This window comes from Geospiza fortis, unplaced genomic scaffold (genome assembly GCF_000277835.1).
Source record: "Geospiza fortis unplaced genomic scaffold, GeoFor_1.0 scaffold190, whole genome shotgun sequence".
NCBI classification, from domain to species: Eukaryota; Metazoa; Chordata; class Aves; order Passeriformes; family Thraupidae; genus Geospiza; species Geospiza fortis.
The window spans coordinates 6777343-6795994 of NW_005054328.1; the positions used below are offsets into that span (position 1 = coordinate 6777343).

At 38.2% G+C, this 18652-nt stretch overlaps 1 protein-coding gene across 1 annotated transcript; it reads left to right on the forward strand.

The window, feature by feature from the left end:
* The first annotated feature begins 2006 nt into the window (after positions 1 to 2006).
* Positions 2007 to 16966, forward strand: RAB23 (RAB23, member RAS oncogene family). The gene is made up of 6 exons (XM_005421193.2): positions 2007 to 2208; positions 3032 to 3117; positions 8263 to 8419; positions 9869 to 9951; positions 11345 to 11437; positions 12299 to 16966. Exons 1-6 carry the CDS (start codon positions 2054 to 2056, stop codon positions 12436 to 12438), a joined length of 714 nt encoding a protein of 237 aa, XP_005421250.1. The 5' UTR covers positions 2007 to 2053; the 3' UTR covers positions 12439 to 16966.
* The last annotated feature ends 1686 nt before the right edge of the window (positions 16967 to 18652 follow it).

Sequence of the window (18652 nt, forward strand, 5' to 3'; positions counted from 1 at the left end):
GGGGAGCCCGGTGGGTGCCCGCCTCTGTTCTCGCCCAAAATGGCCATCCGGCTTCCCGGTGCTAGCGGGGCTTGCCGAGCTCCGGGTAGCCGGGTGTGTTGCTGCTAATGCAGGCAGGAAACATCATCTGTCTGAGCGAGCCGAGCCGAGGGATCGGGTAGCCGCGCCCTGCCAGCCCGGGTGTGAGCGTGGTGATGGGCAGAGCCTTTAAAACGGGAGTATTTTCCCTCCTTGGAAAGCAGATGTTCCCAAGAACATTCTTGGGAGGAAATTTGCAGCTGCAAAATGTTACTGTGATGATATCTCGACGCGGCAAAACGTGGGGGAAACTTAGCTTTTATCCGGTGGGCAGTGGTAAAGTTGTAGCAAGTCCGAGGGCGGTCTTGAGACTTCAGAGCCTTGGAGCAGGTGGTTAAGGGAGAGGGAACAAAAGAAGTGTTCTCTTCTGGCTTTCCAATCGCAGGATATGAAACAGGAAGAAAGAGGAAGAGCCTGGTATTACAGGCAGAATTTTGATTTTTTGGTGGTGGGTCAGTCTACACAACAACCCTGCCTGCTGCCAATAGATGGGGTACATCTGTTTCTGAGGAGGAAACTTTACAAGAGTTAGGAGGACTCACTGAAGTAGGCTTAGACTAGAAAGGGAAAAGGGATAAAACCAGACTTCCTAGAGCAAAGTTTGAGGGAGGCATGCATTTGAGGGATGGAGGTCAGGGAGTGGTGGTGAGTAGATTTAAATCCATGTGGCAGCTGGTTGCTAGTGGTGTTCCCCAGGGCTTGGTATTTGTGCCAGTCCTGTTTAATAACTTTACCAGTGATCTTAATGAAGCGATCATGTTCACCCTCAGTCAGTTTGGAGGTGACACCAAGTTGGGTGGGAGTGTTGGTCTGCTGAAGGGCAGGAAGGCTCTGCAGAGGCATCTGGACAGGTTGGATTGATGGTCCAAGGCCAGTTGTGAGATGAAACAAGGCCAAGTGCCAGCTCCTACACCTGGGTCACAACAACCCCATGCAAAGCTACTGAGGATAGAGTGGCTGGAATGGGGCCCAGTGGGAAAGGACCTGGGTGTACTGGTTAACAGTAGCTGAGCATGAGCCAGTGTGTGCCCAGGTGGCCAATAAGGCCAATGGCATCCCGGTCTGTATCAGCAATAGTGTGGCCAGCAGGACCAGGGCAGTGATTGTCCCCTTGTACTCAGCACTGATGAAGGCACACCTCAAAATCCTGTGTGCAGTTCTGGCCCGTTGCTGCAAGAAGGAAATTGAGGGGCTGGAGAGTGTCCAGACAAGGGCAGTGAGGTGAAGGGTCTAGAATCACAAGTCCTGTGAGAAATGGCTGAGGCAACTGGGGTCATTTAGCCTGGAGAAAAGGAAGCTCAGGGGAAACATTATTGCTTTCTACAACTGCCTGAAAGGAGATTGTAGCAAGGTGGGGTTTGGTCTCATGTGCCAGTAACAAGCGATAGGACAAGAGGAAGTGGCCTCAAGTTGTGCCAGGGGAGTTTTAGGTTGGATATTAGAAAAATTATTCACTGAAAGGATTATCAAGCATTGGAACAGGCTGCCTGGGGCTGTGGGGCTGCATCACCATCCCTGGAGGTATTTGTGGCACTCAAGGGACATGGTTTAGCGCTTCGCGGTGTTGGGTTAATGATTTGACTTGCTGATCTTCAAGGTCTTTCCCAACATTAACGATTCTGTGATTTTGTAGTTCAGTGCCTCCATTTCTTCCTCATTAAGAAAAAAAGCCACCAAAACATCAGTGAAATATTTTTGCATTAAGCCAAATAAATTATTCTCTATTTCTAATTTTTATTACTTTTCAATTAGTAAGTGTCAAAGCAAAGCTAGTGAAATAACTTGCCTGAGGTCACTTAAGCAATCTGTGACAAGGACAGAAATAAATTGTAGTGTCTATATGCACCCTAATCTGTGTGATCATCTTGCCTCTTGCTTTCTATTCACAGCATTTTTATGAACATAATAGCTATTTACTTTGTTGACAGAATCAGTAGTTTCCTGAATAAACCAGAGAGTCACCTGAGACGCAAAGATGTTGGAAGAAGATATGGAGGTGGCCATCAAGGTGGTAGTAGTAGGAAATGGAGCTGTTGGGAAGTCCAGTATGATTCAGCGATATTGCAAGGGGATTTTTACAAAAGACTACAAGAAAACTATTGGTGTAGATTTCCTGGAAAGACAGATCCAGTATGTATTAAACAGATGACATACTACTGATTTTTACCTCTCTCTCTATTTCTTTTTTCTGTTGTAATCCTGAACTTTATGAAGGCTTGGAAAACAAAGCCTGCTGTTTCTGAAGCACACTAAAAGGAGTTGTTTTCTCTCTTGCACTGTGGGCTAAAGTTAGTTATATCCTTTATTTTCCATCCAAAATTTAAAATGATAAATAAAATCTGGAATATCTGGCATACCAGGCTCTTTGACAAGTTTGGTTTGTATTCTACCACCAGCTGATTATTTAAATTTTTTTTTGTGATTTCTTGTGAAGAAGTAAAACCGCTTATGATAAAAAAATTACACAAATTTATTAGCCAATGTAGAAAAAAATGACTGTGAAAAAATGAGTAAGTGTCTTTATGCAGTATAAGCAGGTAATACCCTATTATGTTTGGCAAAGTGGAAAATTGTATGATAATGAGAAGTAAGAAAATTCTGTAAGTTCTCTAAGCTGATGAAAAAGGCAAAAGCACCATTCTTCAGGCACCTGAGTTTTGTTTTGATGTCTATCTTATTTTTCACTGTAGAGGGAAATGCAGAGGAAGAAGAGGAAAGGAGGGGAAAATGTAATACAGATTGTCTGTAAAGAACATATAATGTAGTTGAGGGACTATTGCCGTAGTATGTTATGAAGGTGAATGAATATTAATAATAAGTTACATTATGTTTAAATCCAGTTAAATTTTGTTTAGATTACTCCTGTAGTGTAGAAACAGTAGTATTTCCATTACATTTGCTTTGATTTGTTCCTGTTACTGTATTGATCACAAAACTGTCTTGTTTATTTCAGAGTTAATGGTGAAGATGTCAGGCTAATGTTATGGGACACTGCAGGTCAAGAGGAATTTGATGCAATAACTAAGGCCTACTATAGAGGTGAAAATACCATGTTTGTTGTTTGGTAGTTGGGGTTTTCTTGGTCTGCACGTCTCTAAAATATTTTCATATCTTTGTATTAGGAATTTTAGTTATTTCATGTGTGTGCAAAGCATGCTTAGTTCAGCTTTTTCAATTCTTAAGTATTTTTTCTCTTTGTGCAAGTTCCTTGTCTTAATTATGTCCACTTTATGCAGTAGTGCCCTTTAGAAAACATTGAATGAAACAATACAAATGTCTGCACAGAAACTGGACAGTGTAGACATTCAAACAATCAGATGCAAATGTGTATTTTCCCTCTAAAAGTGTTTCATTACTTCTGTGAGACACACATTTGTAAATATTCCAAAAACTGTGGATGAGGCACATAGTAATTAATCCAAGGGGGGGAAATTCACCAGTCATCCTAGAAAGACAGTTTACAGGGCACGAGAGTTCTTTTGCTAGTACAATTTGCCTCAAATACATTAAAGAGCAGTAACAAAAGTGTATTTACTTCATCAACTAAACTGTATTATTTGTGTAAAAGCAGCTTATCTATTTAACCAGTTACAAATTGCATACTTAAGCTTTCTTTGCTTATAATTTAACAATGGTTCTGTAAACATTTCTCTTTGTTTTTTTTTTTATGGGAGAGATACAAATTATTTGGCAAAGATTCCACTGTTCAGTTCTTGCAAATTACCTGAGATGGGAGGAAAATATACTATATTATATACTATATGCTATAGTATAAAATGATCTCATTTGGAGATAAAGTAATGATTATGCCAGGCTGTTTCAGGGTGTTAGAGTCTTATGATCGTTTCTTGTTTCATAATCAATTTGCTAATCGGTGGGGTTTTTTGGTGATGCTTCCTGTTGTTGCCTGTGATTGATGATTACTATTTCCTCAAATAAAGATCTTTTGACATGTGGATATAAATAATTCACAGCTGACAAGTTGAGCATACAAATTTTGGATGGTAGTAGTTGATTCTATTGGAGCTTCCTTTTCACTATCCTGGCCTTTAGTCCTCTTGTGTGCTTGGCTCTCCCCAGTTGTTTCAAGCCAAAGACTTTTTCTCCTAATTACTGGGACTGATGGGTTAGAATATGGAGCATAGAGAAGAACTCAGGACTACGCCTACTGGCCTCACTTACCACAAGCAACCTGCTGGTTTAAAAACAAAATAAAAAATCTGCATGAATATCTTGAAATCATGGTTATGACTCAAGCCCAGTGTAGTGCTGTTACATCTCTGCTTGGAGCTCTTTGTACAGAAGTTCTTCCAGCACAGTCAGCCTGTTCATATTGTAGCAGCATGATGGGTATACAATAAATAGTTCAAGGTGTCAGATACAGAGAGTGCTCTACACTAGACTTTGACTCTAGTCAAAGGGAAATTGGAAGAGCCTGGAGTGCAGATGAAGGATGAGGGAAATTGGAAGAGCCTGGAGTGCAGTTTTGGTCTAGCCTCAGCAATCACACATAGAAGAAAAGGTCAAGCTTACATTGGAAATGCCAGGCTTTTATTGTTAATAAGGGGAGGACACCTCTAAGATAGGTCAGATAGATGTTAATTTAAGGTTTGCTTCTCCCATAGGTCACTGTCCCACTATCATTGCACTGGGGCTTATGTACTCCCCTGGGACACTGTGTATTGTCAGTTGTTCAGGGCTCACACATGAATGCTCCAGAGCCTGAGTGCTTCTTGTCCAGGGACCAAATTCATTCAGCCTTGCAGAGAAAGAGCATTGGAGATGACAGTGGATTTGTTGTGTGATTTCCTACGTGCAGGCAGGTGTGTGCAGCCAGTGCAGTTGCATGCCCACAGTCACACAGTGCAAGGAGTACAGCAGCCTAAATTCAGACCTGAAGGAAGAACTGTATATATTTAATAATTTCTTTTTTGTATTGTCCCATGCATCTTCTCAGCAGTTTCTATGTGACTGAAGTCAAATGTTTCTCAAAGCAGTATTTGATCATTTCTTTGTGCATGTATCTTCTTCCTTCTACTACCATTGGTGTATCTTGAATATCCTTGCTAGGTTTTTGATGGAAGATAGACATCTTGCTCATTAGTGTGTTACTCAGTTGCTGAATAGTCAAATTGTCAGGATCCTCATTTTGTTGCAAAATAGTTCATTCTTCATAATCAAGCCTTCATAGGATTGCTGTCGTTTGCATTTGTTGATTTGTCTGTAGCAAATATGATAATTGAAGGCCCTAGTACAGTTATTTTAGGTGCTGTTAAGGAGACATTAAATCCTGCTGAGTCTGTCAAAGACAGGCAGGATCCACAGAAGTTAAAACATCAGCAGTAAACAAGAATTTCTGGATGATGATACTGGATTTTGATCTCAGTGTGAGATTGAACAAGTCACCATCAGTTTTGTAGGGAATATGTGCTTTCTGTTGTAGCTTGGATAGCTGAGGCAAAGTACTGAGTGAAATGAGTAGGGTCAGGTATAAAGCCTGTGAGAGTCCTCTCATGGCAAGGAATTTCCTTACACTTTCTATTACAAAAGCTTTGTACCTTTATGAAAGGAAAAAAATGTGTAGTCTATGCAGATAGGATAGTCTGCTGAGACCAATTCAGCTGACAAGCTCATGCTTTATTTGAATTAAGTAGCACTAGTCTCTAAATTCTTTTCTGAATTGCTCTAGGTATAAATATTATGTCAGTGATTCTGCAGGTAGTTGAAGCATTTTAAAATATAGAGGAATTATCAATGCAGTAATTGCACACAATGTCATTTTCTTCAGTACTTTAAAGTAGCTTTTTGGAACAGCTTCTTACAAAGGAACTTTAATTTAAAATATTCATTGAGAACATCCTGAGCTGTTATGTTCCTGTTTGACACTATCCTGAGCCTTTGCTGCTGGTGTCTGTTGTTGTACATAATCTGTTGTATGACAGAGGTGGTGTATGACTCCACTAGCAGTGGATGACTGAGATAGTAATGGTACTGACTCTTGAATACTGTCAGTGCCTGCATAAAAAAGGTGTTTATGTGGTTGAATTCTAGGGTTTGTCTTTTTTTTTCCTCCTTAGAACTCTTAGATGGATATTATAATTTCTTAAATTGTTTATGTTTTCAGTAAAACTACTGAGTATTTAGCAGGTTTCTTGAAGATGAAAAGAATTTGCATATTAAAATCTCTGCCCTGCAGTGTCTTCTGTTGAGCTCTGTTGCCATACTAACTTCTGCACCATACTGAAGCACACTTCAGAAAGATCACAGTTGATACTGTTTTTCATTGAACCTGAGAAAAAAACTACTTTTGTCTTCTCTTCTTAAATAAGCATCTTACAGAGTTATTGGATTAGTTAAGTCTGATATTTATGATCCAGTGATTGAAAACTCTTGCAGATGTTTGGAAGTACATGATAACATGAATGTATAGAATTTATCTTTGTTGATGACACTTTGTTTTACTGTTGTTTGTTGTAATAATCTTGAAGGTCCTCAAAAATATTTCAGTTGATTCTTTATTAAAGCCTGTCGTATAATTTCCTTTTGAAATGAATATGGGCAAGCTGAGGTATTTTTACTGTCCTTGGCCACTGCATTCTACCTGTACTATATGTAAATTGAATAAAGTCTGATGTAGTATGCTACCTTCTCTTTACCTACCACATGCCAGGGCTTTTCCCTCTAAACTTACTTGTTACTTGTGGTAGCATTCAGAAGGAATGGGTGGAAGGAGAAAGATGAAGTGAAGGTGTCTTAGCTTGGAAACTTCACAAAGGATTTCTTGGTCTTGAAACTGAACAAAGTGATGTTTACAGATAGTGGGAGTATTTTAATAAATGCTCTCATCTCCATTATGCTACTATGTGAGATAATAGGCAAATGCAAACTAACCTGCTTTGGAAAGAATAATGTATTTTACACCTTTGTCGCAGGAATTGCATCAGAATAATTGCATACGTTAGAGTACAGTGTGGACAGTAGGGAAAATAAACAGTTTTACAACACAAATAATAGCAGACATTATTGAAGGCTGCATTGCTGCTTTTTTACTGGTAGAGCTTCAGTTGAAGTTCTTAGGGCAGTTCTTATTGTTTTGTATAAAACCATACCAGAAGAGTCTTAATATGCGTGTGGAAGAATGTTAAAGAGCATAGGAAATCTCTCTGGAAATAGACTCTGAACTTGACTTTTAAAAAGCTAAATAAAAGCAAACCTAGTAAGAGAACTTGTGTGCTTTGTGCCAGAGAAATAGAAAGATAACAGAGTACAGGAATGGGGGATACTTTGTGAAACTCAGAGATAAAATTCGTATTGATGAAAAATTTTTTGTACTATATGACATTAATGGGAGATGTTCACCACAAGATTATGCTAGAGTCTCAAAAACACTGGCTATCTATTCCTTTCACACTCTGTTACTAGATAACTAGCACATTGAAGGCATATAAATAATGAAGTGCAAAGCAAAGCAGTTTCTGAAGAATAACAAAGGGCTACTGGACAGTTAAAAGACCAAACACTAATATTTCAGCTGTGGAGGTACCTTCTCAGTATCCATGAAGTTTAACTGTTGTTTATTTACAAAACTGTAACAAAGGTTTTTGTATAATTTATCATAGTGCTCTGATAGAATTATTAGACTATCTGATAGTATTAATGAGAGGCACACTTCTTTTCCCCAAAAAGCTACTAACAATTTATTTGAAATAATCACAACTTCATCTGAAAACTTTTTAAAGTTTTCTGCTTTTCAGAATCCAGATTATTGTACCACAAAGAATAATGTGAAATGTGCTTTACAGATGCTGCATACAGGAAAAAATCTGCCTCCTGGCCTCCATTAATCTGTCTGTAAAACAGTAATAAAGGAATCTCCCGTTTTCCCAGCCTTTCCAGACCTCCTTCTGTTCCTTTCCCCTGCATACATTCAATAATGCTGGAATTAGCTTTAAAGGTAATAGACCCATAGTCATCAAAAAGATGGCTGTAATGATCAAAATAATATGGCAATGAATTTTCATTTAGGGAATCTATGACCAGTGGTTTGTAAGCTGGTAGTAAAAGTGCATGTTTGTGGGAAAAACTTTAAAAATCCCTCATATTTTAAATACATTACAAATTTTTCTATTGTTTATTGGCTAATTTGTGTGTATTTGTATTTGTAATTTATTTGTATATTTCTAGGAGCCCAGGCTTGTGTTCTTGTGTTTTCTACAACTGATAGAGAGTCCTTCAAAGCAATCCCTACCTGGAAGCAAAAAGTTGTCACTGAAGTTGGAGACATTCCCACAGTTCTTGTGCAGAATAAGATTGATCTTCTTGATGACTCTTGCATAAAGAAGTAGGAGTTCTATTGTACTGCTTTTAAAGATCAATAGGTGCCTCCTGTATTCACAAGTTTTAAAAAAGAAGTCTATGAGAGTTTCTGGTGAAGAGTTAGAGAATCTGGGTTGTCCCACCTGTGTCTGCATCTAGACGTGCCCTAGAAGCACATGGGGTGGGTGTTACTGCATGACTGTAGATAGTCACACTTGGGCAGATGTGCTGCAAAGCTAGGAGCTTTCTGTTTATTTCATGCTGCATCCTGAAGCCAAAAGTAATACAGGAAAGACATGAAGATTGGTTTTGGCATAATATGATTCACACCCTTTTTTTTCCCCTAAAAATCTCAAACTATAGATTTTCTCTCCTGTTAAATTTCAGTTACCTTTAAACTGTGCTGTGCACCTCTGAAGGCACATTGTCTGTTTGGCTAGTGAATGCTTGCTAATATTCTTTGCTTTCTTTAATTTGTTTTTTATTATTCATTTTTATCAAAACATTGTGACTCTATAGAAATATGTATGTGGTAATATTCTCAAACTGCATGGTGCTGAATCTTCCTTGCTGTATTTTTCTTTACAGATTTTATTGTAAATTCATTCTGCCCTTGTGTGTGTGACCAATTTCATTCTTGTCCTAAAATCAGCTTAACAAATGTTTTTATTTATCACAGCATTTCATGTAGAAAATAGTGCATCATCAAGTTGATCATTCTCCACTTCTTCAATTTCTGTCATCTTCCTGAGAGATTTAAATTATTTCTTCTTTTTTTGTTGTTTCCTGCACTGGCTTTCTTTGTTGTCTGTTTGCTATCATTGATGGCATAAATCAGCTTCTACTTCTTCTGCAAAGAATTCTGAGGATTTTTCAAAGGAAAAGCAAAATTGCATTTGAACTCCTCCTTTATTCATGGTATGTCACTTAGGTTTGGTTCTCAGAATACTCTGTCAGCCTCAGTAACATAATCTTTCTGATGATTTGATTTTCCTTAGGGAAGTATTCATAAGTTTCTTAAACTTTAACATAAGTTCTTTTTCACTTCACAGAAGAAAGTAATTCTTGATTTCATCTGTGCACTCATCTGATTGCATAGCATACTGCTTCATTAAGATATGCTTAAGGACTAATTTTGTTGTTGTTTAGAGTTTGCAGTGATAGTGCTGTTAATTACAGCCTCCTTCCTTTTGGTTTCACCAACACACTTCTTTGAACCCTTGGGAAGTTTTATGTAATGAAGTCAGTAAATACTGAAAAAAATTCCTTTGAGCCATAAAGACACTGCATGTAAGATACCTTCTTTTTTAATGGAGATACTGTAAAGAAATTAAGGATTAGGTATTTTTTGACTGTCTTGAATTTCTCAACCCACTTTGCCATGTTTAACTTAAAGCGAAGCATTTTGTTTATAAGAATAAATGCTGACAAATGAGCCAAGTAAGGGCTTACAAAGCCATCTTGTGTTGTGCAGTGAGGAGGCGGAAGCGCTGGCAAAGAAGCTGAAGGTGCGGTTCTACCGAGCATCGGTGAAGGAAGATCTGAACGTGAGCGAAGGTAGGCGGTGCTGCGGGGGGTGTGGGTGAAGGAACACCTGAACGTGAGCGAAGGTAGGCGGTGCTGCGGGGGGCGTGTCCCGTCCTGCTGCTGCTCCACGGCCCGAGCATCCCTCCGGGCTGGATGGAGCCAGCTGGCTCTTACACATCCTTGCATGAGGGTGGCAGCCCTCTTTATATTCCATAGCAGCACGCCTTAAACACAGCTAAAATTACCTGTGTTCATGGGTTAGGCCCATTTCTTTGTGCACATCTTTCCCCTCCACAAACACACACAGCTGCCAGGCTCACAAGTGCCAGTGTGTTAAGGCTCCTCAGTCCTAATGACGGTCAGTGAGCACGACCTCCAAAAACAAATACACATACTAGAAGCTCAATTGTTGCAACATAAAAACTGTTGAACACATTATTTTGTAATTGTAAATAGTTAAGAAGTAATTGATAGAAACTATTATTTTATATTTTAGTCCTATTTAGATAAAGTACATTAAAAGATTGCATCTCTTGCAGTGTTTTGTCTACTGGTGATATTTGATTAGTTCCTAACTACAATTTTTAATGTACTTAATTTCATGAGAGTAGTGTGAAAATTTTGAGTCTCTGTCTTTTGTGGACTGGGTTTGAATAATCATGTACTAGACTGCCTAATGATATATTCTTGTTTAATTAGCCAAGATTATTAGTAATCTCCCTGTTTTTTCTCTATTAACGTCATTCACCATGGGAAAAATCTGCAAGAGAAAATGTAAAAGTCTTTTGTATCATCTTTAAATAAGTTTCATTACAAATGTAAATAATCATAACACATCTAGGTTCTGAAAATTCTGCTTTAGTTCTATATTTTTTCAGATTCCTAGGTCAACTTTATATACGCCAATAGAAATGAGAGTAGCATTGATTAATTAGAAAAACCTTGTTGCCAGGTTTTATTAATGGACTTATTTTACTTGACTACTGTTTTTCTAATGCTTCTTGCAAAATATATATATATATTAAATTCCTACATGAATTGTATATTGAATACATATATTGTATATTGTGTACAATTGTATTCCATTGTACATTGAATACATGACTGTAACAAGTTCCAAGCTGCATTAATTGAAACATTTGGCAATATGTGTGTGCCTTTTTTTTTTTTTTGTATATAAGAGCACGGAGATATTTCTGTGCAGAACTTCAGTACTGCAATCTGTAAGAGCTGGGCTGACACTGGCGTGACCTGGATTCTGCCCAGGCACACAGGCTTGCCCAGAATCACTCACCAGGTTGTGGTAAACCTGGGATGTGAAATGCACTTTTGTCACCATGCAGAATTTTGATATAACGGCATGATGATTATTCTTATTTTTAAGCATTCTGTAATATACCTTTTTTCTTTTTTAACTTTCCAGTTTTTAAGTATTTGGCTGATAAATATCTTCAAAAGCTCAAGCAACAAACAGCAGAAGATTCAGAAGTAGTACATACAAGCAGTAACAAGATTGGTATGTATACTGTAATAAAAAAATCCCTAGAAACAGTATTTTGTGCCATCAAAGCTTATGGTCTCATCTGTTTCCTTATGGAATTAATTCCTTATGGAATTAATATATAGTGAATCAGAGTCTAATTATTACCTCCCTATCTTAGGATATCATCTCTTTCTGTAAAATAACTTTGTGATTCTATAAAATTACAAGATAGCCAAACTGATGCACAAAAGTTTCTAGCTAATGCTTGGCAAGTGCCCTTTTACTAAATTCATTTTAACAAGATTGTGCAAGGATTTGAGAAGGATGCTTGTTGGGTTTTTTTAATGTAGTTAGCATTACATAGCATTGCTCATCTCGCTGTGGACTTAAAAGACTCGTGGGGAAAGAATCCGGCATGTAATCAGAAGGCGTTTGTAAGTTGCCTTCTGTAAGAAAACACTGAACTTCTGTAGATCTTCTTTAAAGCTTTTCTGAGTCAGGTAATTTATTTTCCTTAAAGCACTCCCTTTTTATTCCAGCCTTTTACTTACCTCTATATCAACAAAGTTTCTGAATTTAAAATCTACATCTCTGTCTTCTATTATGTTACTCGTCTTAACTACAATTTAGTGCAGTTAGTAACATATACATACACAGATGAGTACATGTGCTGCCCTTCAATTACACAAATGCATACCAGCTTTAAATACTGCCTGGCTAGTAATTGCAACTGCCTCTGCTTCCAATTTAGCTGCAAAATTTACTCAAAATAGATTTAAAAGCTAGTGTATACATTTGAGGTGCTCTGCTGTGCCTTAGCAGGTGCTGCATCTAAAGTGTTCAGGTATTATGCTGCAAGCAGTAAACAAATGCAAATACTTCTCTTGTCTGTAGGTGTTTTTAATACAGCTGGTGGAAGTCACCCCAACCAGAATTCTAGCACTCTTAATGGTGGAGATGTCATCAACCTTAAACCCAACAAACAGAGGACCAAGAAAAACAGAAGTCCTTTTAGCAACTGCAGTATACCTTAGACCACTTTTGGAGGAAATTAAGCAACTCAGAGAATTGGATGAAGTTGTGCAATTGAATACAGAATAAAGCCAGCTGTAGAGGTATTTTTACCGGTGCTTTAGCAAATCTTGTGCCTCCCAGACAGAGGGTGGATTTTGATGAACTTGCTGATGCCGTGGGTTTGTTGTGTGGCGTGAGACACCTGGTGGCGACACACAGAACCGTGGCTGCCTCGTGCACTTTGTACAGATTAGGTGAGCTTTTCCTTTCTCAAGGAATTACTTACAGAGCTATGAACTAGGTATTGCTGAATTGCAGAGCACATTTAATGTAAGGATAATACTTACACGTATAGGTACGGACTGTAACTCTATGGCCCAACGTAATGTAGCAACCTTGAAACTAAATTTCAAAGAAAATACTAGAATTGGTTAGTCAGGACACTAACAAGATAAATGAAGAGCAAAAAAACACTACTTCATTTTATGCCTGACCATATTAATATTCTGCCAGAATTCTGGCAGTCCTGTGGGTGCAAGATCCTTGCATTATATATATGTGTGCTAGGGTATATATGTAAACATTTGGGATGAATATCTAGGCTTGGTTCCAATGTGTATGTTACTTGGAGATCAGGTAATGATCATCAAACAGCATCTTCTAATTGTCCTTTAAAAATGTTGCATTTCAAATGAGGCTTTCCAAGCTGCCACTGTGTATGTTTAACTTGCTATACTTCGAGCCTAAAAGCTTAGATTTAAAAATGTGTCGTGCCAAAAATGCTCCTTTTTACCTAATGCTATGCTACAGATGTTTTGTAAGTTTGTTTTTCTCAGTCTTAACAGGTTGAACAAGTAACACCAATAGCTATTCAGAAGGAACTTATAATCATATTCTTGTTCAAATTTGATTGTTGTATCCTGTGTCATCTTATGAAAAAGGAATTTTCAAAGTGGTGTTACAAAGTATTTATCTTATTTGAATTTTTTTCATAGATACCATAAACTAAGTTACAGGGATCAAAAAAATTGCAGCTGGTTATGTTAGGGAGACATTCTTGAATGTTGTCTCAGATTTAAAGTTAAGGAAATCTAATTCTGCATGATGAGAGACATGGCAAAAAAAATTTCAAAGTGCTTCAGTAATTTTACAGAACTGATGTAGATGTTTAGGAGCCCAAATCTAACTTCAAGGTTATTTGGGCTAAGGCTCCTAAATCACTAAGGTGCTTTTAAAGATGCTAAGCAAGATACCTTTTATTTAGCAAAAATGAACACTTTATAATCCTCTTCAAGAGTATGCATGCCTTTTAAAAACTTATCCATTTTGTTTACATGTTTTTGTATGGTATGATATAATTTTAACTTTCTAAGATTTCTACAAGTCTGCCAGTGACAAATGCAAAATCTGCTGCTTAAAAAAATCAGAGTTTTAATAATTTTGTAAATGGTGTATGAGAATGAAATTTGGTTGAGTGATCCTGTATATTTTTGAAGGAAGGACTTTTCACTATGTGAATTCATGTAGGAAGCTTGACTGACTTTGTTTCTAAGTCAATGAGTATGAAAACTGAAATGTATTCTTATCCCCACTGTCTGCAGGGAGAGAAGTGGGTGGCAAGTTATGCACAAACACTAAAGATCTCTGAACTCTGTATTTTATGTTTACTGTATTCGGCTTTCTACCAAGTACCACAGTTTCTTTGACAAACCGTTAGAGATCTCCTGTTGCTGGCAAGGAGGAGGGCACCCCATCCCTTTTGCTATTGCAACAAAACTGTGTTCTTCACTGTAATGTTTCGTTTCCTGTGTTTTCTCTTGGATAAAGGCCTCTGTTTTTTAACAAGTGCATATAATCACTGTATGTATAAATGGAGTCAAGTCCTATCTGTCTTAGCAGTTTAAGAAGTAAGGTACTTGTGATAAGATGATTGAACATCAGGGGGCCACCTTACAACTTAGGGAAGAGTGTATGCATGAAGAATTTTGACAACTGTTTTTAATATGGAAACTTTTACATTTCACTGTCTGTCTACAAGTTTCATGGGATTTTATTCATTTTTCATGAAAAACAAACAAAACCACAAAGTGTTTGAAACATCTTTTTTTGCCTTGTTTGACTTTGTACAGCATACTGAAAAGTAAGTCTTTATTATGTATAATGACAATTTGTACTATTTTATGTTATACTGTAACACACTGTACAATTAGTATAGTTTGTTTGTATTTACAGTATGTCACTATAAACTACTGCTTTTAACAACTCAGCAATTGTTTCATAGGTGGAGACTTGACAGACTTGATAAATTTAAGGTATGTTGAAATGTAGTGCATATACTTTAATGTAGGAATAGTTACTTGCAGCATTGGGTAACAGTGAGTTTTCATTTCACTCCCACCCTAAATCTGAAGTGGATCTTTCTTTGTTGAGACCTTGCAGTGCTTGTTCTCTAACATGACTGTGATGGAAACTGCTCAAATTAACATCTTTCTGGGAAGTGCCCTGCATGTACGCTGCTTGAAAATTTTGATTCTTTATTCTACTGGGGTTACTGTGTATGTGTAAACTAGATGACTTGCATATTGCAGGAACCCTTAGGTATTCACATCACTCTTCAGTGGCACTAACTTTTGCCTTTTGGAAGAAGAGACATCCCTAAATGTTTTAGCACTTGTGTTGTCCCTCATGAATAATTTTTGTTATAAACATTACTTCATTCTCCACTCAAAGTGTACTCATTAAAATATCATTTGTTTTAGTTAGCAAAACTTACAGGTGCAGGGCTGGTAATAAAAATGCTCTTCTCTTTGCATCCCTGGGACTGTATGGTGGGTGAGGAGGTGCCTCTGTTACATCCATGATACCCTGGATTAAGAGCAAGAGATTCTTGTGCCACAAGACACAAATTTTATTGCACTCCTGTATACTCTTTTTGTATCTCTTGAATAGCTCATTGGCTGAATTATCTGGAACTTGCCACAATTCTTTGCCCTTGGCTGATAAAGTTACCACTAGCAGGAAACCTCAATGATTGTTAATGCCTTAGTGAAATAGGGATTCACTAAAAATGATGACACTACAGCTTTGTCACTTCTGTGTTGTATCCATTCAGTGAATGGGTGTTCTCCCAGTACGTGGGGCATCGTTAGATGCAAAGCAGTAATGCTAGGGATGTATTTCCAACTGGAAATTGCAAATCTTAAAGTTGTATGACTGATCACACTAATTTTTGTGCTTGTGTGTGTGTGGTTAATTTAAAAAAAGACTTTAAATACTCCACTTAAGACAATTTTGAAGCTTCCTTATTTTCAGTGTTTAAGGCAACACTTTTGCAGTCAAAATGCCTGAATTACCACACTGTCAGTCTCATTTCCTGTTTAATTTTTATGCTTCAGTAAAATATAACTTTTTACTTTCTTCATTATTGGGCTGAAGCACATCTGCCATGAACTTTTCCTTCGCAGCATTTCTGTTGAGATGGGATAATCTAAAGAGCATCGGGCAGCTGAACACGCAGCACTCCTGGGGGGTTATGTGGGGTACACACACAAGACTCAGCAAGCCTTGAAGCTGTTCATGCACCCTTCAGGCTGAGAACTGCAGGTGTTAACAGGGTGAATGATCTGCCCTTCTCTGTGGGGAGTTCATCATTCAGCAACACACATGCTGCTCAATTCCAGGGACACTACCTGAGCCCCTGCTGCTTTTCTAAGTGTAGTCTTAGACCTTTGGTTGAAGTTCCACTACCTGAACACTAACTGTACCAAAATTAGAGTGCAAGGATGGTCCAGCAGGCTTGAATTCATCAAAACAACCTTGCCATCTTTTTGTAGGAAGCAAAAGTTGTGCAGATCTTCTTTCTAATGCACAAATAGTATTGAGGGAAGAAAATAATATTCTGTTAAATATGGCATCCAAGCAGATAATCAAAATTATTGCAGCAGTGCTTAAATTTAAGATGAAAGGTGCCCATAATGGAATAAGAGAAACCTGCTAATGTTCTGTGTTGAAGTGTTCTATACGAGTCATCTCAAAGCCAGGTGAGTCCTAGTACTGAACTGGGTTCATTCTCAGGTTTCTAGTGGAAGGGTAATACTGCTAAACACTTTGTCAGTTCTGCCAAACTCACTAAAGTTGATAAGAAAAATTAAAAATTACTGTGGACCAGAACAAACACCACTCTCATTGTGAGGATTAAGATGCATTGTTAGTAATGGCTTAAATGGAACTGGCTAAAAGAGGAAATGTACATAACTGGTTTTATCACCATCATGATCTCAAGTAATTGTAACAGATTTGTAGAAAAAAAAAGTCAACATACCATAAATCCTCCATCAGAAGAATGAGTGTTTAAAACCGAGTATGTTGTGTATGCTGTTCTGTAAAATCTTTACAAATTAATTCTGCTGTTCTCTTGTAAGTGACACTAGTTGCACCATGCGACTTAAAACGTTTGTTTGCTTATTGTTGGGTCTCATATAAGTCACAACTTTTGTGGTTATGTTAAATTGTCAGTATATTAAATTTCAAAAATTGCTGTAACTACAAGCTGTGCAACCTCAGTCTGATTGAGAAACGTGTGCTGGATTCTTGGGTGTGTGTTGCCAACAGCTGGATCAAAGGCAGCACATGAGAGCACTGGCAGGAACAAGTGTGGATGCCCCAGACAAACAGAAATGGTGTTTCTTAGCTCTTGCCTCTGATTTCTTTACCATGTGGTTGAAATACAAAATAGGGATTCTTTTCTGCTCTTTCTGGTCATTTTGCTTTTTATGATTGGTCTGGCCAATACAGTCACAAGGTTTAAGTTCAAGATTGTAGACACTGGAAGTGGCATTCAAGTATTATTAATATATCAAAGATGCCTGGTACATTTTCTGAAAATAAACAGGTAAATAGCCACTAGTTGGGGGTTTTGCAGTTTTGGTATTTTTTCTTTTTTTAGTAAAACACAACTCAGCATTTGTGTCTGCCTCTTTACCCAGGTATCTGAAAAATATCAGAAGTAACGTACTCCTGCTTCTCTTGCATGCAGTTTTGAACACAGAAAATCAATGTGTTTGCTTAACACCCTGACAAGGATTAATTGGCAGTTTTAGGCTCATTACAGAGGCATTGGACTAGATTACCTTCATCAGTCCCTTCTAACCCAATTCTTCTACAATTCTGTGATAGCACAAAGTACTATAAAAATAAAAAATCTTCTAGGTATCAGTACAATGAAGAGGATCTAAGAAAGAAAACAAAAAGACTTTTTGCCTGAATAACCGTATAATGGCCTTAAAAACCCAAATATTGAAGGAATATTCTAGTCAACAAGAAGCTGTCTTCAACTTAAGTGTTGCACAGCACAAGTTCTGAAAACGACGCAGGCCATGTATTACTGTAAAGGGTTTTAATACTGTTGAACAGCTTGAAGATGTTTTTAAAGTGGAATTACAGAATTAATGTCACCAACTCTTAGAAACTTCTCACAATCTCAAAGCTGAAACTTGAACTGCATTTGAAGCACCCACCTGAAGTGCCATTTCTGCAAATTAAATGCAGTGACAGTGACCTCTTAGCAGCTGAGGTTTCCTGCAGAGCCCTTGAGGCCATTTAAGGCATTTAAAGCCACAGGGCTCCTGACTGTTGGCTGTGCAGGAGCCTGATGTGCAGGGTCTCACCACGGGCTGGTTCCCTCAGAGCACCCAGGTGTGCCACTCCAACTGTAACACCCTAGGCACTGCCACCGAGGCAGCTGTGGTGGGTGGCAGCACTCAGACCCTTTGGGCTCCCTTCAGCTGAGCTTTAACCTGCTGCTGGCTGAGCCAGAGAGCACCCTGCTCCCCTCAGGGCACTGCCAGCCTTGGGTGAAGTACTGCAAGACTGGCCAGGCGGCAGAGGGTTACAAAATTCCAGGCACATCTTAAAATCTGCAACTTTTGACCCACAGCCACAGAGTTCAGTGATGACATGCAGCAGTTACTGTGAGTGAGAGGGTGGAAGATAAAAAACAAACCAAAACCCACTCACACGAAGAGGTAAGTAATGATGGATGTACAAAGTACCATCCTGCACAAGTCACAAATACAGTGTTTGCCTGGTGAGAAGTCAAAATGTTTTGCTCTTTGGCTTCAGAGATGATGCAAAAGTGGAGTAGTAACTGATGTACAATTCCCCTTTCTATTATCTTTTAGAAAACAAACCAATCTCAACAGTACAATGAGCTTGTGGGAGCAGAATGGTTCAGCA